This window comes from Tinamus guttatus, unplaced genomic scaffold (assembly GCF_059628265.1).
Source record: "Tinamus guttatus ecotype Peru unplaced genomic scaffold, ASM5962826v1 Tinamus_guttatus_pri_ptg000085l, whole genome shotgun sequence".
In the NCBI taxonomy this organism is placed as follows: Eukaryota; Metazoa; Chordata; class Aves; order Tinamiformes; family Tinamidae; genus Tinamus; species Tinamus guttatus.
The window spans coordinates 1,905,870-1,931,339 of NW_028288619.1; the positions used below are offsets into that span (position 1 = coordinate 1,905,870).

At 39.8% G+C, this 25,470-nt stretch overlaps 1 protein-coding gene and 1 long non-coding RNA gene across 2 annotated transcripts in view; one reads left to right on the forward strand and one right to left on the reverse strand.

Moving 5' to 3' along the window:
• LOC148595589 (uncharacterized) overlaps positions 1–25,470 on the reverse strand; it is a 569,244-nt gene that overhangs the window by 130,024 nt on the left and 413,750 nt on the right. The gene's annotated exons all lie outside the window — the stretch shown is intronic.
• LCA5 (lebercilin LCA5) lies at positions 511–10,518 on the forward strand. The gene is made up of 7 exons (XM_010211819.2): positions 511–896; positions 2,058–2,587; positions 4,032–4,169; positions 5,000–5,096; positions 6,027–6,172; positions 8,006–8,138; positions 9,615–10,518. The coding sequence occupies exons 1-7, from the start codon at positions 698–700 to the stop codon at positions 10,418–10,420; spliced, it is 2,049 nt and encodes a 682-aa protein (XP_010210121.2). The 5' UTR covers positions 511–697; the 3' UTR covers positions 10,421–10,518.

Consider the following 25,470-nt stretch of genomic DNA (forward strand, 5'->3'; position numbering starts at 1 on the left):
GCACAAAAATTGATATTATCAAAATGTAGGAAATAGACATATGAAGTATAGTCTAATTCTGCAAATACTGTTTCAGTCCTATCACAGGCCTGAGCAGTTAATTTAATTACTAAAAATTGTTTGAATATGTGTAATTCAGTTTCTTGAATAGTTTCAGGCTTCCAGTTGTTTTCTCTTTTGTGTTCTAAATACTTATTATCCACTTCCTAACCTGGGAATATCTTATTCTTCTAGCTGTGTTCATTTTATATCTCTTTTCATTATATCTCTTTTGGGGAGGAAGTGCCCCAAATGAAGGAGCGAGCGCAGTACTAGCAGCATTCATAGAGTGGTGTCTCTCCTATTTAATATAAACGGTAAAGCTAGTATACCAGAGCAACTGATATAGGACTGTAGGAATCTTTCTGGAATAGTTCTACTGTTCTTTTTGCTCTTCTTTCTTAACACGTCTGGGCTATAAATACTGAACAGCAAAACCATTCTCCCTTTTTTTTCTCTCTCTCTAGATGACTGCAGAAAAATGCATTTGAAATCATAACTCCTGCTTGTTAAAATGAACTACAAAGATCATGCTTAGGAGATGAAAATGACAAACACAGGGAAGTAATCCAGCTGCTTTCATTTTGGCTACTAAAAGGTCCTTCATGTCAAAATGAATAACCTTTAAGAAAAGCCTGGAAATTGGCTAAATCTGAAAATGGGAGAAAGAGTAAGGAGCCCAGATTCTGAACATGACAGAAAATCAGATGAGGATAAAAATAGTGACTCCTATTACTCAGATGAAGACGACACATCTCACTCATCTGATCGGTCACCAACATTCAGCTACCAGTCTACCAACCAGGGGAAGAAAGATCACAAAGCGCAAACTTCCAACAGCCTTGTGCAGTACCAAGGTAGGTAGATAGGAGGCACTGGCGCCTTCAAACTACTTGCAGGAGCAGATTATGTAGCCAAAACTGCCTAAATTCTTACCTGAAGGTGTAGTGATTGTAGCGTCATTCTTGAAAGACATTGTTCCCCAATTTAAGTCATGGTCAAAAGTGTAAATATGGTATTGAAATTTCCTGTTCTGCCTCTAATTTGGATAACATATTGAAGAGGCTTTGCAGTCTAGATGGTGAGGCTCATGGGACTTCCCTTCCTTGGCGAAAGGCGCGGTGCCGCACCTGCGGGGTGCGCTGCTTCGTCTCCTCGTACCCGAATGCGACGGAAACGTTCCTTACAAAATTCCGCAAGGAATTCTGTGCTTTTAGCCAAGCTATGGACAAAATGAGCATCAAACACAGAATGGATGGATATGAATGCAAAATCTTTACAGGAAAGTGTAATACACAGTTATTTTAAGTATGCCCAGTTTTAAGAGTTATTTTCTGTGGAATGCATGTTTTGTTCCTTGAGTATGGCTTGAAAGGCAAGTAAGATGGAAGTAAAATGTTCAGCTTTTATCTGTGGAGTTAATAATAAAATAGTAACATCAGATAGAATCAAGAGTGATGACTACTAGTAACTAAGCATGGTTATTCCATGAAAAGTAAATTTTGTTACAAGAATAAATTGTTTAAGAGAAGACTGAATTTTTGTGGGATTTGTAATTTTGCTTTGGAGAATTTTCGCACTGCGCCTTTAAAATTGCTGGTTTGTCTGTAAGTGTGGCAGCTGGATTCAAAAATACTGCTGCATTTCTGTAGAAGAATTACATCCTGCATAATACATAACCAGCTGAAGCTCAGCTAACCATTTCTGCTTTAAAAATGTAAGAATATTGTATGCAAAAGAATACAGATTTTCTATGTTAAGTATTTTAAGCAAGAGCATTGAATATTAATAAAATATGACTTATTAGTGATAAGAATATACTGATATGAAGATCATTGATTTTTTATCTATGAAAATGAGCATCAGCCTATTTTTATATGCTCTTTTTTTTTGGTTATAAAAGCTACAGTTTCTGCTGTATAATAAAATTATGACAGAGGTATATTTCAAGAAGGATGCCTGGATAGACAAATTAGAGTGTCTTACAGTAAACATGCTTTTTATTTTTCCTCTCTTAGCCACAAAGAATCTGTGTTCCAAATATGCACCAAGCAAAAGAGGGACGCGGTGGGGTTTCCGTTCCCAGAGCCTCACTAGGGATTCTCCTGCAAAAGATATAGATCTTGTTACAAAAAGAGTTCTTTCTGCCAGGCTGCTGAAAATCAATGAGCTCCGAAATGAGCTGACTGAGCTGCACATCAAACTAGATGAGCTGCAGAAAGAAAACAGGGCACTCAAGAGGCTCCAGCACAGGCAAGAGAAAGCCTTGAATAAGTTTGAAGATACCGAAAACGAAATCTCTCAGCTCCTTGCTCGCCACAACACTGAGATCAGAATATTAAGGGAGCGCTTACGAAAATCGCAGGAGAGAGAACGTGCCACAGAGAGGAGGCTGAGAGATTCGGAGGATGAGCTGTACCGAACAAAAACTGTCTTGCAGAAACTGAAAAAGCTGTCTGCAGATAAACACCTTGCTGAAAGGGATGACCTGGCGAAGAAATTGGCCTATGCAGAGAACAGACTGGAGGACACTGGAAAAAGAATTAAGGTGAGATTGCTTCCTTTTTATAAGAAATTAAAGTGCCAGTATTTCTTACAAAAATGAATCGTCTTTTCTCACAGTAATGGGACGAATTGAAAAATCATTCTTTTTACATGTGAATAGCACCACGTAGATTATTTCCAAGGTGATTGCATAGTTAGATACTCAGTGTTTGTGCATTCAGAATACTGTTTACAAATCAAGTGTATGTTGTCAGTGTGTACGTGTAGACTTCTTCTTTTAAATATTTTGGATAACTGGTATAAACGTTTCCGATATGGATGCAGCTATAATATAACTTTATATGGCTAATTTGTCCTCCTGAATAAGAATCATATATTAAAAACATTTTCTGAGCATTTAAAGACTGGTATTGTAAAACTTAAAAATATGCAACCACTCTTTTCCTTTTTTTTTTCAATTTTGCTGACTGCATTTATACTGTGTTTGATTGTCCTCTGTTCTGCACAGTCTGATAGCTGAGTAGGACAAAATTAGAGTAATTCTTTTCTAATACCAAAATGAACTTTAGAACATCTCATGGCTATCCATTCTAGAAACTTATGCATTGTATTTTAGTTTTATTCAGCAAAAATATTTACAAATATGTACACTAAAAAAATCTTATTTAAAATTGTTTTTTATTTTTAAATGGTATTAAATTGTTGGTGTTTGTATGCAATACTGCTTTTCTTTTAATTTAAATTTCAGTGGATCGTTAAAATGATGTTAATGCATCTGTATTAATAATTGTCTAAAATGCATCGCAGATATAGTAGATATTGGGGGAAAAAATAAACTGGAACTAAGCTTTAATGAAATCAATCCCAATATATAATAGTATGAGTTACCCGAATAACCTCACCTTGTAGCATCATTATTTAATGAGTATAGTTTAACAATCAGATATTACAGCATTTGTAGTACTGATCATATTAAAATGAAATATGCCTTAGAAAGTAGGAGAGTTACTCTACTTCTTTCCTTCTGTCATCATCACAGATTCACTTCAACCAAGTACTGCAAGGTGAGGGTCTCAAAGTGAAACTTCAATCACAAAATTGCTTCTAGTAAAGAAAGTTTGGGTGTTATTTCTTGTCTCTTTCCTTCTAATCCTAAGCTGTGAGGCAGTTTGAGATTCATTTTAGAGATCTGAAAGTCGTCTTCGTATCTGTCCCCAAAGGCTAATAAAACGGAGAAGTCGTGTGTGTTCCCATTCTGTCCTCAAATCACCTCTCAGTACTGCGGAAGGATGAGCTGCAGCCCCTGCAGGTGCCCTGCCTGCATTCCCCCTCAACGTCAGCCTTTAAATCCGGGGGGGCCAAGCGTTCTAATGGTGGAACCAACAGCTGAATCCAACGTGCTGGTTTACAGGTGTAATTTAACTACCTGGATTGTAAAAAGTAATTTTCGTCATTTAAAAATTACTGTTTCACTGTTTCAATTGAAGGATCTGGAGAAAAATCTTGAACTAAGTAGTAGCAGTTTTCAACGACAGTTACTTTCTGAAAAGAAAAAGGTACATGAAGCTCATGAGGAAAACAGAATTCTCCAAGAAGAGATGCATCAGTTAAATCAGAAGCTAAAGGTAAAACATCAAGCAATAAAAGACGGTGACTGTGTTCTGGCATTTTATCTTTGGAAATCTGTAATTAAGTTTGCATAGTTTACCAGTGATTGCACGTTGTGATGGGCACTTAATTATGTCACATGTGAATTATTTTCCTGCTTTAGATTGACATGCTCAGTGCTCTGACCTTACAGTCTTGTTTCAAGCAAGAATGTCTCCATGTTAATCATTATTGCTAGAGTTAGTTATGAAAATCAAGACCAAATCCATAGCCAAGAATTACCATCGGTCTCAAACGTGGAAGTGTAATGCAGGCTTGCCAGTTAACCACCTTGCCAGCTGCCAGCTGTGGAATTAGTAGCACATTAATAAACTTGTTTAGTGTACATGGATTAAGAATATTTCTTTGTGGAGAGTTTTATATTTAAAAAAAATACATTTTGCAGATAATTTCTCATACCTGCATGTCATTAAGTAAATGTCTTTGTAATGCAGTGCGGTCCTGCTCTGAGGCACTAACACTCTGCATGACAAATGCTAGTGCTAGCCTGGAACTTTTTAACTGATTGTGATACTGAACATTCATTTCTGCCTCATATAAATATTATTTTAACAACAGAGATGCTGTCTTGCTTCAGAATATTTAGCTTATGAGTTTTAGGGAGAAAAAACTCTTGCTGCTATAATTGTACATGAAAAGTTACAAATGTGGTCATTCTCTTTAAAACTTTGGGCTTAACCTTTGATGCCATTAATCCATTTTTTACTGATAGCAGTAATCTTATTTACAACTTTGCTAGTGACTAGTAAATAAAATATTCAATCTGTTATATTTAATTCATTTGCAGGAAAAAGAAAGAGAACTTGAAGCAAAAAATATATATGCTAATCGTATGTTGAAGTTATCACCACGAAAAGATGTAGATGTTATACAAAGAAAAAAAGGTAATTTGAATAAAGCAATGGAGGCGTAAAAATAAATAGTGCCACATTAAAGTTAGATTTCCGTTGCGTTATATTATTTATGTTATTTAGTGTTTAAACCTGCTGCTGCTTGTTCAAGAACATTTACTGTTCTGCAGTGCTTTGGATGCAGCCCTCATCACAAAGAAAGGCACATGTTGGTCTGACTGCTTGGTCAGATGAGCTGCACTTCTTTTATCCTCAAATACCTGTGACCCAGAACACATATTCCAAAAGTATCAGTGCAATAATTTCTTCTGGTGTGAGAAGGCAGCTTTAAGCCTTAATGCTACCTGCATATATGTGTGTGTATGTGTGCTTGTTTGGGTACTGAGACTGTTTTCACTGTATCAGTGGGATTTTCTGTGGCTATTCTAAATTTTTAATGTCAGCAGTTCAAGCATTTATCTGCTGCCCATTTTAGTATTGATGTTCTATTTTTCCATTTTACGTTCAGATTTTTTTAAAGTTATTCCATAAAGATGCAAACAAATGAATTTCAAGTTTGTGACTTTGCTTCTCTACGTGTAGCCTCTGTGACAAGAAATAAGAAGATGAACAAGATATTTCACAGGAATTTTTAAAAAGTGTTTAATATACCCTAATGATTTTATGAGTAGTTCTAAGGGCGTTTTTTTAGTTGTTTCTTTATGTTTTTGTTTTTGTTTTGTTTGTTTGTTTTCAATTTAGGGATTTGTTTCCATAGAATTTTTTGTGTGCAATTTTTTGTTTTAATTAGCTTTTCCAGGTACTGAAAACAATTAAATGAAACTTGTCAACACTTCCCACTTTCATTGGTTCTGATATGCTCCTTTTGCAAAGCTGCAAAGACTTAAAAATGGGGGATTGATATATTGTGGGGTATTTTCAAGTGAAAATGCGACTTGTTTGCTTTTTTTTTCTTTTTTACAGCCAAAAACCAAAATACTAAAAAAGGAGCACAGCTCACAAAAGGAGTACAAACCAGTGGATACTTCTCACCAGTAGAATTTCCTCTAGAATCAGAACTTGTTTGTGATGAGGCCATAAATAAGAAAGAAAGGAATCTTCCCAGAATAGTGAGTTCTATAAAAATTTTTACTTGCTCCAAATAATGTACTTATAGGACTGTCTAATGCTCAGTTTATATTTTGGAATACATATAAATATACAAATATAAATATGCCGATGACAAAATTGATAAATTATTAAAATATGAAGGGGAACTGTAAACTTACAGGCATACAATACTGCATTTTTGTGACACTTAATCTCTCGTATTGTGTGTTTTACTGGTTGCCAATAACTCGGTCTGTTTCTTTTTCTGCCATTGTCATTTCTTTGAAGTTTTTAGCAGACTTCATTTTGTTTTTCTTCCCTTTTCTTTATTTCTAATGCTTATTTGAACAATCTGTTGTAACACAGTGCTGGCTGCCTCATCTCTTCTTTTGGTTTGGTCTTAATTATGACTCTTTTACTTTCCAGCTTTCTTTCACAATGCCTAAATCCAACACTTCCTCTTATGGTCATAGTTTTGGTATTTCTTCTGTCATTTGTCCAGCTGTGTGAATGTGGTTGGAATTTTTTGTTGTTTTTCTATTTCCCTTTTTATTATAAAATAGTATCTTGAAATTTCTAGTACTTTTGAGACTTCACATTTTTATTAAAGTTTGTTTTTAAAAAAGTAAAATTACACCGATGCTTGTACAAATTGTACAAATAACTGATCTTGATTATACAAGGTTAAAAATATTTGTAAGAAATAGTGGTTATTGTCTTGATCTTTCTCCTGATAGGAAGGAACCCTTTTTATGGCTGACAATTTCATTCTCACATCCTCTCTTCCAGAATCCTTTCTGTAAATGTCAGTGTCATTTAATGTATGCATTCTCCCTGCATTTGGGTATGCAGCTTGCTTACTCGCCCAGTAGCTACGAGCGGAGCTCACAGTGACCAATTCTACGTCATTTTACAAATCCCTCTAGCTAGTGTGCAGACATTGCTTTAAGGGAAATCTGTTTCTATCAGTTTTCTAAGGCAGGCATTTTGAATATTTGATGGCCAGCTCTGAAGTTCATTTTTTTAAAAAACAAAATTCATGCACATGAGGAAAAATATTTGAGGTTGTTCTGGGTAATAGTTCTGTTTTCATTGTTTATTAAGCAGAAACTATTTCATTTCTCAAAGACACATATTGAGCTCTTAGACATAAATGCCAGTGACAAAGCATCTAAATAGCAGATTAAGCTGTTTTCTCTCTAATTTATTGCCATTATTTCTGCCTGTTAGTGATTTTTTTCCATGTCACAATATCTTTTCTGCATTTTTTTCTTCCTTTTTAAACACAGTTAAACTCGTTAGTGGATTTTTCATCCAAGAATGAATGTTTCTCTTTTATAATTTAATACTAAATAACTTTAAAATACCCCTGTGAAACTCTGAATCTGTGTCCCACTCACTCTACTGAAGGGATCAGTCTGTAGAAATAAAGGTAGCTAATTACTAGCTGGTTAAATGGGGTAGGGGGTGGTCTATGTTCCATTAAAGACCTTGAAAAGACAGCTAATGACTTCTAAAGAGAACTGTACCCTAATGCTTCACAGCATTGGCACTGGGAAGTTTTTCTGAAATTTGTAATACAGACTAGAGTTGATGGTCTATTAATTTTGTTTCAGGTACATAAAACCTGTTACAGGTAATAAGGTTTTAGGGCCAACCCCCTGGGTTGTGTCAAAGCTGGTTTGTTTTCCATGTTTTGCTCATTTTTAAGTAGTACAAATACGACTGCAGAGGAACGTAAAAGTTCTTGTGTTTTGGTGGGGCAGGAGGGAGGGTGGGTGTGTTAATTGTGAGCTGGGGTTTTTGAGGTTTTTTTTCTCCATCAGTTTCTGGTTTGTGTCAATTTATTTTAGGAAAAAGAAATTCAAGACAGAGAGTTGAAAGAGCAAGCAGACCTCCTACAACAAGAGCAAGAGAAGGAAGAGGAACTGAAACATGTTCAGGAACTACAGGCTTTAGAGTGCAGGGTTCAGAAACTACAAGATGGTAAGGAAATGGGCAGCTGCAAGCTGCAAAATATAATACAACATAGAATACTGATCAGAGAAGGTTAATGGTTTCTTGTGAGAGCAGCAAAGTGATTTTGCAGAGACCACTATAGTGGAAAATTATTTTCAATTACGTTATGCAAACAGAATCAGAAAGAAATACAGGATAAGGAGTAATCTGTATCTTTTAATTTGCTACTGCATACTGAATCACTGCTAAAAATGTTGCCCATTAAGAAATATTGAAGCCTGACAGATTTTTCATGTATGAAATTGGGATGGCATAACAGCTAAGAGCTGGTGTTATTTCTAACTTGCTAGATGCTATAAAAGTAGGCAGGGGATCTTTGTTATTAGAACAAATCTTTTTTCATTAATATGGCACTTTATTCGGGACATTATGCTTGTATCATATGAAGTTGTAGGTTCTTTCTTTCACTTGTGGTTGTCTGGATCATTTGGCTGTGGCCATTTGAGAGATGTCAATTTGTATCATTACATTTTCATTTTACTTTCTTTTTTGTTCATTTTTTGAAATGTATTGAAATCATTTAGACTTGTAAGTCTGTTAATATTTAGAAGTGCTTTTTATGGATTATATCCAGTCAGGTTAAATTACTTTTTGAGTGGCTGTGGTGCATGAACATAAACACTTCTTGTAGATGGCAAGGAAGAATTCTAAAAAATCTGTAGCTGTTTTCAGAGAAAAATCCAGTGCAAAGTCTGCTACTTCCACTGCATCAATGCACAACTTAAGCCATGATTTTGCTCTATTTTATTTCTTAATAAAATGATTTTGTCACCATTTCCCATCTTACTGTATAAGCCGCTATTTTCCCATCTTACCTACAGACAGGTGTCTACTTATTTAGCTTGGTTAAATGATATATGACTGACATTGGCTATTTCTGTCACTCTCATGGAGTTCACATGGAAATGGGCAGGACACTTGTGTGAAGGTGTCTCAAGTGCAGAGCAGATAGTACAGTTTGAGTCACAGCTCAAAAGCAGTAATGACTTTCTATGTTAGTTTTATTTTTCGTCCAGATTGCTTTACAAAAGTAGTTCTCCTTAAGGAAAAAACAGTGCATCACAAAACTGTCCTGAAATTAGTGGTGCTGACAAAGAAAACAAAGTACTCTACAAGTCAGAGCTATTAAAATAAGTGGTTATACTCATCCTCATTCAAGCCCAGGAAATAAGAAGGCACTTGGCAGAAATGCAATTCTTCTGAAGCCCTAAAATCAAAATAATGTCCTAACCCCATCATAAAATGACCGAGTACTCTTTATATCTTAGTAGGAAACCTAGTGTACATTTGGTTGCAATTTTTGTAGAACTTAGTTTTGCAATGGTAAAACCATGCTATGCGTGGAAGAGCATATTAAAAACTTTATGGCTTTTGGTTGTGTTATTTTCACCATGTTTTTATGAAGTCATATTACTTTAACTCATGTTTAAACATTTCCTGCAGAGTTGGAAAAGGAAGAATTTGACAAAATGAAAAAAGAAAGTGGCTTTTTAGTGGATAAAGAAGAAAAAACAAAGATGGAGACAGAAATACATAAAGCCGAAATAGAGAGAGGAAACCCTGAAATACTGGAGGAGCAACGAAAAAAAGAGTTGCTGCTTGCTAAAATGCATGAAATTGACAGAGAAACTCAAAACATAGTGAACATGAAACTTTCTTCCCACACACTTCACACAAATGCGGCAAGAAAATCTGACTCCCTAGAGAAAAAAGAGAAAACTAATCCATTCTTTGAGATTCCAGAGCAGGCTGTTAATGGATTTCCCCAGTATGACAGCCAGGATGACGCCACAAGAACACAAGGGCAGAGGCAGAGAAATCCAAGGACCTCAGATCTGAGTAGTGAATTAATATTTGGTAGCTATATTCCTTCCTTTGGAAAAGGATCGGGGCGATCAAGTTGGCTCAATCCAAAAAGTGATCAATCGGAAGAAAATGTGAAGGAAAACATAGGTTTCAGTGGTAAAAAAGAGAAGAAATCCAATCTAATGGAACAGCTTTTTGGAAACAGTGCCAATTCCCCCCATACTTCTAAAAGTAACGATACGACACCTTTTGACATAGATTGGGATCCTAGTAATACCCTTCCTGTAAATAAAAAAAGTAAAATCAAAGCAAAAGGCGACAGTGAGATTTTCAGTGAAGAACGAAACCTAAGCAGACACCGTCTGCACCACCCTACAAGCAAGCCAGCAGTTAAAGCCATTGGTTCTTTAGAAGATGAAATTGAAGAAGTAGTCTTACAATGACCACATCTTTTGTATTTTTCATATGTAAATGCTAAAAAAGATATTTTCTTACAATATTTATTAGATACAGATTTTTAACATTTCAGATATTTTGGAAAGCTTTATGAAGGAGTGATTCACATAAGTAGGTATATGTGCAGGGGAAAGGTGCACTCTGATAGAATGCTATAACCTAACGCTGTCTGCAGTGTTTTTTTTTTTTTTGTTTTTGTTTTTTTTTTTTTAATGGTATGTCCAAATACAGACCTTGGAGATCAAGCAGCAGCTATTGGGCCGTGACTCAGTGGTTTGGGGTTCCCAAGGGATGTTTGCTCTGTGCTGGGATAGACGTGGGTAGGAAAGGAAGGAGCCTAAAAAGGCAGATACCTGCTTTGTCTTCAGTCGCCCACACTCGTCCTTCCCTGTTTCCCCCTCCTCCCCTTCCTCTTTCTCTCTTTCCTCCTGCATTCTCTCTCTCCTTATAGAACTCGCTGATACGTAAAGTAAAATTGTACTTCTCAGGATGGAGCGTTACCATTTATTGCAGAACGAGTTAGCTAGGAAAGCGCTGAGGTTTTCCGGTCGGCGCTGCCCCTCAGGGCCGCAGCTGGGCGTGTGTCTGTGGGCGGCCGAGGCAGGGAAGCCATTTTACCTGCAGGCCGCAGCGCACGGCCCTTGGCTTGGAGCGCTGCTCCTGGGTTTCAGATACTTTCTTTGTCGGGCGTTTGGAGAGCGTCTCGGTTGTGAGAGAAGATGGCACGTGCAACTTCAGTGTTACTGAATCCAGAGAAGAGGCTTAACTAGCCCAGAGGCTAGGGTAGAAAGAGAGTATCGTGTCCTGCAATCATGTTACCACAGAACCACCTCAACAGAAGCACAAGTGGCTCAGGAACCGCTGGGTATTTTTTGCTGCATAGATCTGTACATCTTCCTGTCTAACTGTTCCCACATATTCTGGTTATATTTATTATGTAATGCCATTTTTGTAATTTCTGAATTTTTATGTAAAATTCTAATCCTATTTTGTTTTTTAACAGAATGGTTTTATTAAAAGTTTAAGTTCTGTGTGTAGATCATCTTTAACACAAAGTTCTCCTGCCTTTTTTTTTTCTCTTTTTTTTCCTTTTTAAAATTCATGAACACTGATAGTGGAGGGTGGGGGATGTACAAAAACTGTAATCATGTTATGCAGTGCCTGGTGTGTATACATAAATCACAAATGTAGCCAAGGAAGCAAATGTAGCAGAGTTACTCCAGGAAATAAGCTGCAGGTCTTTCCGTATTGGAACTACAGCTTTAAAAAAGCTTCTTTGCTACGCTCCCTACGAGTCTGATTCAAAACATACTAAAATCCAGAGAAGTATTTTTGCTATTTCAATATGCTATGAATCAAGATTTCTGTGAACACAAGGCCTCTTCTGAAAGAAAAGCTGGTGCTTGCATCATGGAATAACTTTATTTGCTTCCTCCCTTCAGAAAGGAAATTAGTCACAGACCTAGACCCAGCGTGTAGGGCCGTTCTCACTGATGGGGCTAAAGCGAAGGCTGGTCAAGGCTCACCTGCTTGTTCACAGTCCTGACCTGTTTCTGCTGATGCTGTTACAGAATTTGGTTTATTTGTTTCTGATGTGCTCGTACAGAGGGTCAGGATAGAAGGACAGTTTGGACCAGAAACAACAAGCCTTTCTCTTTTTTCATGTTATTCTTCCACCATGACTTGTTTTGGGGAATGCTTGTCTTTGGGGAAGGCAGCATTCCCCACAGGGAGAGGCAAGAGCAGTCTGTGAACCCCTATGGGGGGATAGGTGAGCGGATGGCTGCTTGGCTGAACTCCCTTGCTCAGATTGGGGCCAGTGTTCTGGTCCTGTTCGCCTTCTCTGCCTGCAGTTGGGAGACAAGGACACGAAGCAAGGATAGAGCCACTGTCTTCGTTAAGGGTCACGTTTTGCATGGAGTTTGGGGGTTTTGTTTGTTTGTTTCTTTGCAAGGCAGCTCACTGATGTCTGCTAATTCTAAGTGTCCTCCGGACGTGATTTGCACTACCCATTCAAATATAAATGTGTATTTTCCAAGCTCTTTCACATTATCAGCCTCTTCCTAAGTTCACAAACATTTGTATTCTGCTACCAGACTTTTCCTGAAGCAAATACTGTGCTGCTTTGTAGAAAAAGACACATCTGTGTTAGGAGGCTGAAAATAAATTAATCTACTGGGAGAGGCACCATGGGTACGTTTTCCCTTTTCCCCAGCTGCTTTCTGTCTCTACAACTAATTCTCTTTTCTTGCTACGCTTCCATTTTTAGTTACTTGCATGCAATTGCGATTACAGGTAAGACGCATAAAGGAAACACTTGGGAGCTCGGGGAGGGTTTTTTTTTTTTTTTTTCCCCCATTAAGTAGGGAAGAGGCTTTGAATCCTTCCAGTATCTGCAAACAGTGACTGGAAGCAAATTTGCAAGTATTAAAAGAGTTGAGAGCATCGAATGAGCTTGTTTATCCACAGCAGTCCCATTTACCTCCTAGCCTCAACCACGGCGTCCACGTAGGCTGCGTGTTGCTTCAGGGGTGGCTGCACTTGGTAGCACTTGCCTGATTGCAAAAGAGTCCACCAGCTGGGACGAAAAGCAGCCCGCACACGTGCAGTGTTTGTGGGACGATGGGAGGACTTTGCTCATGTAGTGTTGTGGATTCTCTTTGCTAGCTCTCTGGGATGTCTGACTGCCATGTGCTTTGCTTTCCTATTGAGCCCGCAAAAGGTGGTGAGAGAAATTCTTATGTTCTAAGAGAAAAAGGATCGTTAAAGTTTGATTTGGCGTTTTAACGGAGTAGCCAGGGTGGTGGTTGCTGCCTTGGATCGGCTCTGACCCCCAGCAGAGCAATCATTGAACACAAGTACCACTGAGGAGCAGTTTGCTAATCTGATGGAGGTGATGGTCGCACCTGGCTGAGGGATGGGAAGATGTAGGAGAAGAGTTTTCTGTCTTTGAGAGATGAAAAGCAGCTTGGAGTGTGGCAGATCTTTCCTAGTGTAGGAGAAGGGATTTAAGGGAGGGGAGAAGAAACACAGCACTGTATGGATGCCAGGGAAATCCAGGGTGAGGACAGAATCTGAGGGAGGGTAGGGGAGGTGAAGGTAACTTAAGGGCAAAAATGATTATAGTGCCTAGGGGAAGAAAAGCAAGAGTTTATTCGGACAGATAGAATATATGAAGATCAGTCAAGAGGAGAGTTACCGCAGAAGCAGCAAGAGGAATTTATGGAAGTAGTAGAGAAAAAGAAGAAAGACGGGTCTGGGACCAAGGGAGGCTTACAGAAAAGGCATAAAAACATCATGAAGATAGAGTTTGAACAAGATGCCTCAGGAGGCTGGAGAAAAGGGTACAGGAGGGTGCACAGCCTGCAGCAGCTGCTGAGGTAAGAGCGAGAGCTGAGTTAGTGCTTTTGTCGGACAGACGCAGAAGACACCTGTGCCAGCCAACCCGTAGCTTGCTCCAAACACATGCGCACATTTGATGCCCAGCAGATGCCAGCGCAAACCAAAGACATGAAAATAGGTCTCAGGCAGACTGGGCTAGTGGTTAATCGAGTAATTCTGGGGAGGCATCCTTGCAGTTCTCTGCAGCCTCAAGCCCAGCTGGCAGTGAATCCTGGTGTTCTCCCACAAACATTGGAACTTTGCAGCGACTCTGAGAGATAATTTGAAACAGGAGGCCACGTTAAATTGGAACAAAATGGAATTTTATAAATGAGTAATGTCACCAGGGCATCTCTCAGAACAAGAGATCAAAGTGAAGTCACATAACTCCAGCAGAAAAACCTTCCTTTCCAAAAGTGGCAGCTTGATTCTCCTAAAGGTGCGACCTTCTGCAGTCTAGATTCCCGCTAGCTGCATCTTTACAGCTAATGCTTCATTTATTTTTTTTTTTAGTGGCAGAGGCTCACCCTAAGTATCCAAATATCAACCACTGGGGGTGCTCTTCCAGCCACGTTCCTCAAGATGTCTCCCAAACAACTCCCAACCTACCAGACCAGATATTCTTTCATATTCTCTCACAGGGTTTCACCACCAGCAATGACCCTGAGACTACCAAAGAGCACATCCTAAGAGTCCTGATTTTGGAAGCATTATAGGTTTGCAATTCGTCTCTTCAGGGACACTAATGAAACAAAATCAGAAATGTAGGGGTTTTTTTAGAGTTCTTAAAAAAATCTCTTTTTTATGCTTTTAGCAAACTCAAAGACACCACAAATAAGAAAAATATCGAAGAGATGTAGCTGGATATCAAGATGTCTGTACCCAGCTCTCCAGGTCAGGATCTTTTATGGTGAGCAGGATAAAAAAACATGCCTGCTTTCAGTCCATATCACACACGTGGGCCCTGCGTTGGGTGGCGACGGTGAGTGGGTCTGGAAAGACCTGTGTGCCCTTTAGGGGCTGGCACTCCTGTCCCACCTCTGTGAGTCAACAGGATTTCCTCGGTGTCCCTTGTCACCTTGGGCCAAGCTGATCTTTGTCTCCTCATTGTCATTCCTTAGTGACTTGAGTCTCTGTTTTAGTCTGTATATGGGCTGCCCCCTGATTTCTAGGTAATCTGAACAGCTGCAGCTAGATATGTGGGGACCTCGATGAATCTGGGTGCCATGAACTGGGTGCCATGCCCACAGGCCCTCTGCCACAGATCCCTAAGCTGCTCCCATGTCCCAGGACTTCCTATTCGCTCTCCATTTATACTAGTGTTAATGTTTCTATCACCATTCTCTACACTGCAACGTCCTGGCAGTTCATGGGACTCGGGATATGTGCTAGTGTGTTTTGCACATTTTCTGATATGCTGTTGGCTTCACAGTTTGCTGCTTAATAATTCTCACATTATCAAGGACGGATAACCCAGTTGCTGTAATTCATTCAAGGTCAGTTAATTACTCATACTCAGCATGAATAAATTGTGTTTGGATTGGCAAAGGGCACAAACTGAGCCCCTGTACCTGACCTTCTGGTTGCTATAAAAGTAACTGTGGATCTGAATTCTCAGTTGAAAAAAGAAGAAGAAAAAAAAAGCTCCAGACTGCCTATATGAACCAGTCATCCAAGCCTTGTGGAATGATTCTTATTTAACCAGCAATTTTTACTTTGTTTGCTTGGTACACCCTTTTTCTAATCTCATAACCCTTCCTGCAATGTTACAGCAATGGTGCTTGGGTTTCACAGAAATTTCTCTCTCAGAATGCTCCCTTAATGTGTTGGTCCCACATCAGCCATATGGAAACTCCAAGAAACTGAGAGCTACAAAAGGTCTTCTTCAGTTCACACCTAATGGTTACGGAAGCGAGACCAGCAGTTTCCATATTGTCATCCCTGTCTGTAATACACAGCCATCTCCCTTTTTGCAAGGCTCTTCTAATGAAAAAATATTCAACCAATCTTCAGTTCTTTAATGATCTGCAATACATAATTTCTTCTGCTGAAGAAATTAATGAATCCAGGATGAAGAAATTCATAAATCCAGGATGAAAAGTCTTCCCAAGAACATTATTATAAGGTTGCCTATATCCTGTCTCTTTGACTATACTTCGTTTCCAGTGATTGCATCACTTATTATGGTAAAGGATATCTTTTTGCTTTCAGCGATGTATCACAGCATCCTGATGACCTGCAATCCAAAAATGTCAGAAAGGCACAGTGCACTAAAAGCATGAGCAACTTCACAGCGTTCGCTTATTAATATTGCTTAGTATTAAATATGTTATTTTTATGTTCTTCTCAATTATCACTTACCCTTGAGATCTAGAGTTTATCCAAAACCTAGTCAAGGTTTCAATGAGTGGAAATCACAAAGCTTGACTAACTCTCCTGGTGTTTCTGAAAAGCAAAACGTTACAGTGCCTATTGAATTCAAGGCAAGGTTAATCTTCCTGGGCAGCAGGTTGTTTCTGTTGTCCTGAAATAATGTATCTTCATATATAAGATCAGCATGTTATTCTTCGAAGATGAAGTGTTTTTTCCCTGATTTTCCCAATGACATCCTTTGGCTAGCGCAATCAAGTGTAGTTCAGCATAGCTCAATATCTAAGTCTTGACTAAGTCTTCATTGTACAGCTCCTTACAATAGAACTCATCATTTTAAAAATTCAATAGTAAGATAGCTTTCATATTTAAGCACAATTCTTGCTAATACTAGAAGTTTTCAACAACATTTCTGATATTGTTTGTGTCAGTTTAGATTTCTTAAAAGAAAGTAAGTTGAACTTTCCTTAAAATAAAATATGTTGAACTTTCAAAGTGTGTTGCAGAGTAACTGCAGTCCTGTAAGTAAAGCTGAAACTAGGCAGTACTCACAGAACTCTGGTTCCTCTCAGATGCAAACACTGGTGCTTGTCTGGTCACACACTTTGCTCTGGAGCAGCTGTTGTAACTAACCTCTTTGTTCCTGCTCTTCTTGTATGAATTAGGTCTGGGAAAAAGCTTCATGACATACCATGGCCCTCTGAAGCAATCTCTTTACTTCTACTCGCCTGTGCTCTCTTGCTAGTTTGATGTAGCTTTCTTCCCTGAGCCATGATCTGAGGTCAAGCTCCCACGAAAATGACACATGTTTGGAGATAAAATTGCTTTCTTAGTTAGAGAGAAGGCTTGGGGGGGGGGGAACAAACAAACAAAAATAAAAACAAACAAGAAAAAAAAAACATTTAGCCTTCCACAGTCTGTCTTTTCCAAATTCAGAAGTAATATTAAATACTCCATATTTTAACATTTGTGCTTTTTTTTTTTTTTTCCCAGGATACCAGATTATTACACTGTAATTTGGAAAAAAGTGAATCTAGATTCCCGGAGCTCATTGAGGAGTGTTTTAGGGATTGCACAGTGGCTGCTGCATGGGCAGTGGGTGCCGCGGCTGCCAAGAGACCTTGTACAGCGCGTGAGTTTCCTATAGAGGGCACCATTGACTGCCCTGAGGTCTAATTACATGGCCGGACTTGCTCTTAAGGAGGCCTATTAGCTGCATCTGGACATTTTAAGTTCATTTGTTAAAAACTTTGTGCTCCAAAAATTAGGGATGCTGTGGGATAATGCATGTTATCTACTCTATGCAAATATCTGACATAAAATATGCCCTCAGATAGACTTCTTGGGCTTTGGATGTGATCTGTGGTCTCAGATGCATTTTCACCCCCTCTGCATGACTAGTTACTGGTCTATAGACTGGATCTCTCTCCCTCACCATTTTGTTTGTTTTCCAGGAGAAGTTATGCCTCCAGAACCATATCTATCAATTCATCTCTCATCACTTGTTTTTGCTTTCTTTTTTAGTTCACTGTACCCACTCTGGGAAAGACACTCCTGTGTATTCATCTTGCCTGATAAAATGATGTCAAAAAGGTACAGCTTTAGGATGGAGGTAGCTGCCACTGAGTTATTTTCTAGAATGAGGAGAGTTGCTCTTAGATTTCTTAATTTTGTTTTCTGCCTCTTGTTCTTGATGAAGAAATCAGGTATATATAGAAGAATCCTGCTGTGCTCTCTAAGCTTGAGGCAATACATGGTTCAAGGGAAGGCTACAGTGATGTAAGCAGGATAATTGTATAAATAAATGTCTGCTCAGTAGTAGAAAATTAGCTTAATTTTAAACTGAAGCCACAAAAGGATGAATCCCTTTTGTCCAGATAATTATTGTCATTTTATGGAGCTAAAGGAACAACCAAGAAATTGGCTGTTGGGATGCTTACCTTCTCTCTTTCTCCTTGTTAGGATCCCTTTTGTTTATATTTGCTCTAGGTTTACACTTAAGCAATTAACTATCTGCAGAGCCACGGCGAGTGCACCCCTAGCACTGTAGACAACACGGAACTGTTCAGTGCATTTGCAAGCCCCCAACAAAATCCCTGATGCTCATAACTTTTCCTTCTATTGCTAGTTTAAAAGTACTCCTAGGCTCGAGCAGGTGGACAGCTGAAGTGGGAGACCGAGTTGAAGGGCAGAACCAGGTCTGAAGAAAATTTAGTTCTCCCAAACCTGTAGTTTGTTTACGTGTAGAATGTTTACATGTTTACATCTCTGTGGCCCTAAACCCTGGGGAAGTGTATTTCATTTCAGGGCTGCTATGTTTCTGTAAATTCATTGAGGTTTTTAACTTCGATTTTTAAAATCTAGGGATTTTTTCCCCTATGGTCATGGAGAAAACCTTGAGTATAAGAAGCAAGATAAAATGCATGATAAAACAACAAAAGTTCCAAATACATATTTCATCTTGTACATTCTTCTGTTGTTATTGTTTATTTGGTTGGTTTTTCACAGAATCACAGAATGGTTGAGGTTGGAAGGGACCTCTACAGATCATCTAGTCCAACCCCCCTGCTCCAGCAGGGACCCCTAGAGCACATGGCACAGGGTGGCATCCAGGCGGGTTTTGAAGATCTCCAGAGAAGGACACTTGAAAACCTCTCTGGGCAGCCTGTTCCAGGGCTCTGTCACCCTCACAGGAAAGTTCTTTCTCACATGGAGGTGGAACTTCCTGTGTTTCAACTTGCACCCGTTACCTCTCGTCCTGTCACTGGCCACCACAGAGAAGAGCCTGGCCCCATCCTCCCTACATTCACCCCTCAGATACTTGAACATGTTGATCAAGCGTCCTCTCAATCTTCTCTTCTCCAGACTAAACAGCTCGCTTAGTCTTTCCTCATACAACAAATGCTCCAGTCCCTTAATCATCTTCGTGGCTCTGTGCTGGACCCTCTCTAGAAGCTCCACATGCCTCTTGTACTGGGTAGCCCAGACCTGCACCCAATACTCCAGGTGCAGCCTCACCAGAGCTGAGCAGAGGGGCAGGATCCCCTCCCTTGACCTGCTGGCAACGCTCCTCCTGATACAGGCCAGGATCCCATTGGCCTTCTTGGCCACCAGGGCACACTGCTGACTCATGCTTAACGTGTTGTCAACCAGGATCCCCAAATCCCTCTCCACAGAGCTGTTTTCCAGCACGTTTCTTCTACAGTTCTCCACTGGTTCCACGGTAATTTTGAGGAGAAGTACTGCTGCTTTGCTTCATGAAGCTAAACAAGACAGGTTCCCTTTATTTCCTTTAGAAATACAGACTATCCTGTCCTTATACTCTACAAGCTTTACTCTCTGCCTTATCTATATGAAGCTCTCTCTTTAGGAGCTTGTTAGGCAGATGTAAATTGGTGCAAGTGCCTGCCAGGTTAATTATATTGCATTGAATTAAAATTAAACTGTGGATGTGAGCAGCTTCAAAGCTAAGGGAGCTAGGGCCTGGGTGTATGTTCTGTGCCTCATCTCTTAATAATTAATAATTATTATTTATTACCGATCATAGCAGTTTGCTCAAAACACTAATGAAAATGTGGTTGCAGCGCTGAAGAGCTGATAACTTTATTAGGAGCTCTATTAAAATTTTATAACAATTACTCAAACATGACACAATGAAATCTGTCATCTTGTGTAGTGCTGATAACTAATAGGTCCTATAGATAAAAGTATACATCAAATGTAGAGCCATAACCTCTGATATTTTTCAGATTCACCAGTTAACTGTCTCTCAGATCCTAGCCAACATATGGACAATGGACTGAAAAGCTGAGAGGACAATTTCTCATTCTTTCTGTTGAAGCTAGAAATGGTCATGCTTTATTCAAGTGATCGATATCCTACATGGAGACGACAGACATCCCTCCTACCTTTAAAGAACACGTTAACCCTTTCAGCCACCACATTTCATTGTAGCTTCCACCATCTACTGTGACTGCTCAACTTTTTTTTTTATTTCCAGAAAATGAAAAGTTCTCTATTCCCATAAACACAGTTAGTATCCTTTGTCTGGGTGTGTAACTACTTAGCTTCACAGTAATTAATTCTCTTTGTTTCTGCACAGTTTATCACATCTGCTGGAGGGAGGACACAACTTTTTTACTACTTAACAGTCCTCCAATTTTTGCTCTATCTGCAGACTTTACTCACAGCATTATATTTCCTTCCAGCTCATTACTAAATTTAAACGATAGAAAGAGGAAAGACACACACTAAAAATGCACTTCCTTAATGATTATTCCCTAGGTGCCGTATGCTTTGAGACTGGTTGGTTCAATAGCTTTATCATCTATTATTTTATGATGATTCTGCAGAAGTATAGTTTCTTAGTTAAATCATTTTAAACAGAAATTTCATGTATATATTTCACATATTGGATAAACATTGATGTATTTATAAGCCAAATCTGTGACATGACCAAGATGACGAAAAAGATACTGACTTGATTTGAAAAAATCTGTTAGACTGTTTTTTTTGTATATTGGTGCATATTACAGTTCCCTCCTTTGCTTCCTTTATTTATGAATTCCATATATGCTATTCTGTTATACTGATTGAAACTGATATCAGGTTAACAGAGTTATGGTTAATCTTGCGATTGTTTTAATGCCTTTTTCTATTCTTGCATATAGCCATGCATTGTTTTCTTTCTAAGACTCTTATTAAAGGCACCTTTAAACTCCAAAAGATATATATGAAAAAGTCATTGCCATGGCAAAGTCCATTGCCATAAACTAATATCTTCCTTTCTTTTCAGTTTGTGGTGAGACTATCCATGTTTTTCCATAACTGGACACAAACATATAGAGAAAAGTCTCCAGAAAGATGGAGGTCTCCACATTAACCAAGCCATCTATTTCCAGAGGGCATCCTGTAGCGATCAGCCAATTCACTTGGCTTCTCTTCATCCCATAAGTACTGTCACTACTGCCCTTTTTCTAGGCCGCTTCTTCTCCACCTTGACACACTCTTCCTTCTCCATGAATTTATTGTGTCGATCTCAGCATCCTTTGCTGCTGTTTATGGAATAGAAAGCTTAGTTTGCTATTTCAAGACTTATCTCTGAAAGAATTATCTTGGTCAATCACATTTTTTTGTCTGAGAATATGGTTGGGATTTCCTTGCTTTTCTTATCAGTCCCAAATGAGGAAGGTCTTCCTTTCACGAGTACAATCTCTGTACTGTAACTAGTTGTGGGTAGGAAACAGTTTCCCCATTCTGCGAAGCTGTTTCAGATTTCAAAAACTCTTCTATCATATATTGGGACACACCTGAGACTCTTCCATGTTCATGCTCAAAGTGAGAGAACTGTAGGCAGTTCAGCATTAAAGATGCTCCTCTGGACCCTCCCTTGGACTGCTTCCTCTGTAACCGTCATCCAGGCTGTCAGTTTGGTCAGATCTCTCCAGTGCTGCATTTCTAATCAATGAACCCAATTCTACTTACTCTGAGGTAGATAGGTCTTGGCAGATCAGCAGAACTGACCTGGTACCTGCTTGATTCAGTTGCTTTCTTCTGGTCTTTGAAATCCGACAAATTGGCTGCTTGACCACTCAGATATCTGTCATATATCCTGTGTCATGTCTACTAGCCCTATGTAGCCCTTGCATTAAATAAAGGGTCCTAAGAGCTTGGGGTGTTCTAGAGCTGGGACTTGGACCTAAATATACTGCCTCCCAAATCATGTAAAGAACCAATTTCTTTCTCAGACCTAAGAGATATGTCATTTATGCAAGGTGGAAGAACCTTGAATGGCTGAAGAGAGTTTAAGAGAATGGCAGAAGAAGAATTTGAATGCTGACAGTGGAGTCATTGCTGATACTTGTTAAGAATCTAATGAAAAAAAATGTTATTAAGACTAAATATTTCTGTTAAAAAACTTTGATAACTTACAACTTTCCAACAAAAATTGGAAAACTCATGGCCAGTTTTAAGGGTAACCTTAATGTTCTTGATCAACTCTCTTTCAGCACTACTTTGGATGATGGGAGTGCTGGAAGTGTACTAAGACAGTTTAGTTTTTGTCCTGCCACTTTTAGCTGCTTTCTCGGCACATGATGCTGATGAGGGCTCACATTCACGCGCCCGCCTGGCCCGCAGCCCCGTGTTTGCGGGAACGGCCCGGCAGCTGGTCGCTCCGGCGAGTGCACCAGAAGCAGGGAGCTCCGCGCTCTCCCGCGTCCCGCCTGGCAGCGAGCACACGGCTCCTCTGGAGAATGAGCGCTTTGAGCCGGGAGAGCCGAGCGAGCCAAGCGGGCCGTGGCCGCAGGGAACGGTGCCAAGGGGCGAGCGGAGGCGGCGCTGACGGAGAGCGCCGCGCTGCTCGCCCCGTGACAAGCACCTGCCGCCTCGGGCCTGGCACCTCTCTGCTGCTGCTGCTGCTGCTGCTGCTGCCGCTCTTGGCCTGCCCTGCTTGGAAAAGCAGAAATGGTCGATTTTTGCTTTATTCAGATGGAGTTTTGGAGACAAAGTTTTATGTCAAATATTCCACCTTTTGTGTCATAGTTCGTAGATTTTTTAAATTATTTTCTTTTTTCTTTTCCTGGTTTCCTTCTACTATGAAATGAGTAAAAACACTCGGCATCCCAATTGGAAAAGATCCGCTCCTTGTTACCTAAATTACTTATTTAATGGTAAGTAATACTTATTCAATACTGTTTGCTTGCACTGACAAGGTGTTTGCTCAAGAGATCTCAGATTTCCTCCACTGTCACCTCCTAACTTGGCTATTGTGATTCTGTTAGCTGAGAGTGGTAGCTTCTTATCAAAACCATAGAAAGTTCAGCCTGATTCCTTATCTCCTGTTGAAACCACTCTGCTTTTGAGGTTACTCGGTCCAAAATCCTTCTTTCTGCATGTTACCTCAATTTTCCTTTCCTCTTTTCTCTCTCCCTCTGCCTTTGCTCTTTGTAATGACAGGCTTTGGGGAAAAAAAAAAAAAAAGCTCTAAGAACCTATCAGTTCATCTAAACTGCTCTTAAATACCCCCCTACTTCAATGAAAGTGCAAATCTTCTTAGTGTTACTACTGGGCTACAGTTCTCTGTTAACCATCAAGATAGTTTTATTTTTCTGCCTTTGAAGTCCTGAATAAATCTGCCAACTTTCTGCGCCTCTGCCCCAGAAAATCTGGACTTTCTGCTTTTAGAAGTACTTCTGAAGGATCTTAACTCAGAAAAGTGATAAATTTTGGATTCCATTAACAGGGAATATTTACTAAATCCCAGGTACTTTCTTAGTTCTTTCACTGAGGTTCTCCTGGGGCCAATGAAGATTGTGAATGCTCCCAATCACCCAGTGTTCAAAGTAATTGACGGCCTTTGGAAATGAGAGACTGAGGAGCTGTTAGTGAGCGTGTCTGAAGAATAGCATGAGCATGCAGTGCTTGTTAACAGGTTTCCAGGAAGGAGCTCTCTTTTGGCTTGTGGCTGACTCACAACAAGCTACTGTGGTTTTGGCATTTGTTTGCTGCATACCTCCTTTATTTTCCCCCTCATTTACAACGTATGCTATACATTATATAGCCCAAGGGCACGACTTCTGTACTGAGGCTAGCTGGTTTCTTTTCCTCTCTTGTTTTGTTCCTCCTTGAGCCCATTCCAAAGCTACCAGGTCCAAAGGGCAGTAGCTGTCTGCATTTTTTTTTTAGGCCATTCTCCTCATTTTCCTCCATCTGTGTTTCTCCCACAGGGCTTCTCTTCCCTCTTGTGTGCAGTTGCTTGCTGACACCATATACAACAACTGTCTGTGTGCCAGTGATGAACACCTGTTTTTTTCTTTCTTCTGGACCTTTTTTGCTCTGTTCAATCCGGGCGTATCTTTCTGGCAAGTCTGATAACTGTCAGCCCCCAGAATGACTCAGGCATGTCTCAGCCAAGCTTTCTGCTGGCCTCCCTTCTTGGTGAGGGAAGACTATGTTGGCCACTCTGTGCTTCCCAGAGTCATGCCCATGAAAGGAGGAATATGCTTTGATTTCTGCGCCTCTTCTCCAGACTGCTCCTATAACTTGAGCATTTCTTGTCTCATTAGAGGTCGTTGCTCTTTGGGAGCGAGGAAGCTCTGAACGACGGGAGCTTGTTGGCTCAGTGAGGATGGGTGCTCTGACACCCCTGACGGGGTAGAGATCTCAAGGTCAGTTTGAACATTTGTCAGACAACCCAATAGCATCTCAGATAGCACTGCGCAGTTTTGGGGAAGGTAAAAAGTCAAATTTGTGCTTGTGCAAGGTCAATAGAGACCTGAAATTTGTAACAGTTCAGGAAGGAATGATCTTTTTGCTCTTTGTGCATCATGTAATGAGGCCTTGGTCCATGACTATCACTCCTGAGCAATAATGTAATACAGATAATTAATAATAATGATTTGGGTTTCGTTTCACGTCTTGCACCAAACAAATTCCCCTGTGAGCAGTTACCGCCTGTGAGAATGTTTAATGTCTTACTGCAGTTTGAAAATGTAGTGCAAACGCCACAGTAATAAACCAAGAGCTTCATCAACTTGTAATTGAAATTAATGAGAAATGAGCTGCTGTGTGTTGCATAAAAGAAAAAAGGGTGTTTTACATAAGCTGGTGTAGCTCCATTTGAATTATTTTCCCTTTCTACCTCAAACACTGTTTTTATTGCACAAAACTAGTCTTGCTCCAGCAATCCAATAAAAATCGTATGCAGTATAGAGTTACATTTTTCTCACAGTCCCTGCAGAATTGCCTCTATGTAGCAGATCCAAAAGAAATTATAGTCTCCCATATTTTGGGAAGAGAGGAGTTAGAAAATATATTCCTTACCTTCAAGACCATTTTGTATAACGTTACAGCTGAAATCTGTGCTTTAATCACAGCTTAAGAGAAAGGTTTTCCTATTCCGAGGTCATTTTCTCTCTGTCACATCCCAGAGGTTGGAAGCGGCACCAGGCGGGCATGCTGAGGCCCCCCAGCCCGCACGTCGGGACGGCCGTGGCAGCCCCTTGCCCGCGCTGGTGCAGGGGATGGAGGTGGTGGGCGCCCATCACCGCGTCTTGTTGGCGTGCTGGCTTTTCTTCACCCCCCCGGCTTTTTTTAATTAGATTGCAAACCTTGAAATGGTTTCTTTCCAACCTAATGGAAGATTCTTAGCATGGTCGTTTAGATCATTCAGCATAATTGTACTGCAGTTATTTGCATTTTTTGATGTTAGATCTTGTGGGTCAGTTGTGAAAAGAAGAGTTATGGTGTACTGTGCTTCCTCACAGCAGACACAATTCAGGAGAAC

Bases quoted from the DNA above. Each gene is read 5' to 3' on its own strand.
- LCA5 (XM_010211819.2), top strand. From the start codon at position 698: ATGGGAGAAAGAGTAAGGAGCCCAGATTCTGAACATGACAGAAAATCA. The intron at 4,170-4,999 runs GTAAAACATCAA...ATTCATTTGCAG, and splicing joins AGTTAAATCAGAAGCTAAAG to GAAAAAGAAAGAGAACTTGA. The intron at 6,173-8,005 runs GTGAGTTCTATA...AATTTATTTTAG, and splicing joins AAAGGAATCTTCCCAGAATA to GAAAAAGAAATTCAAGACAG.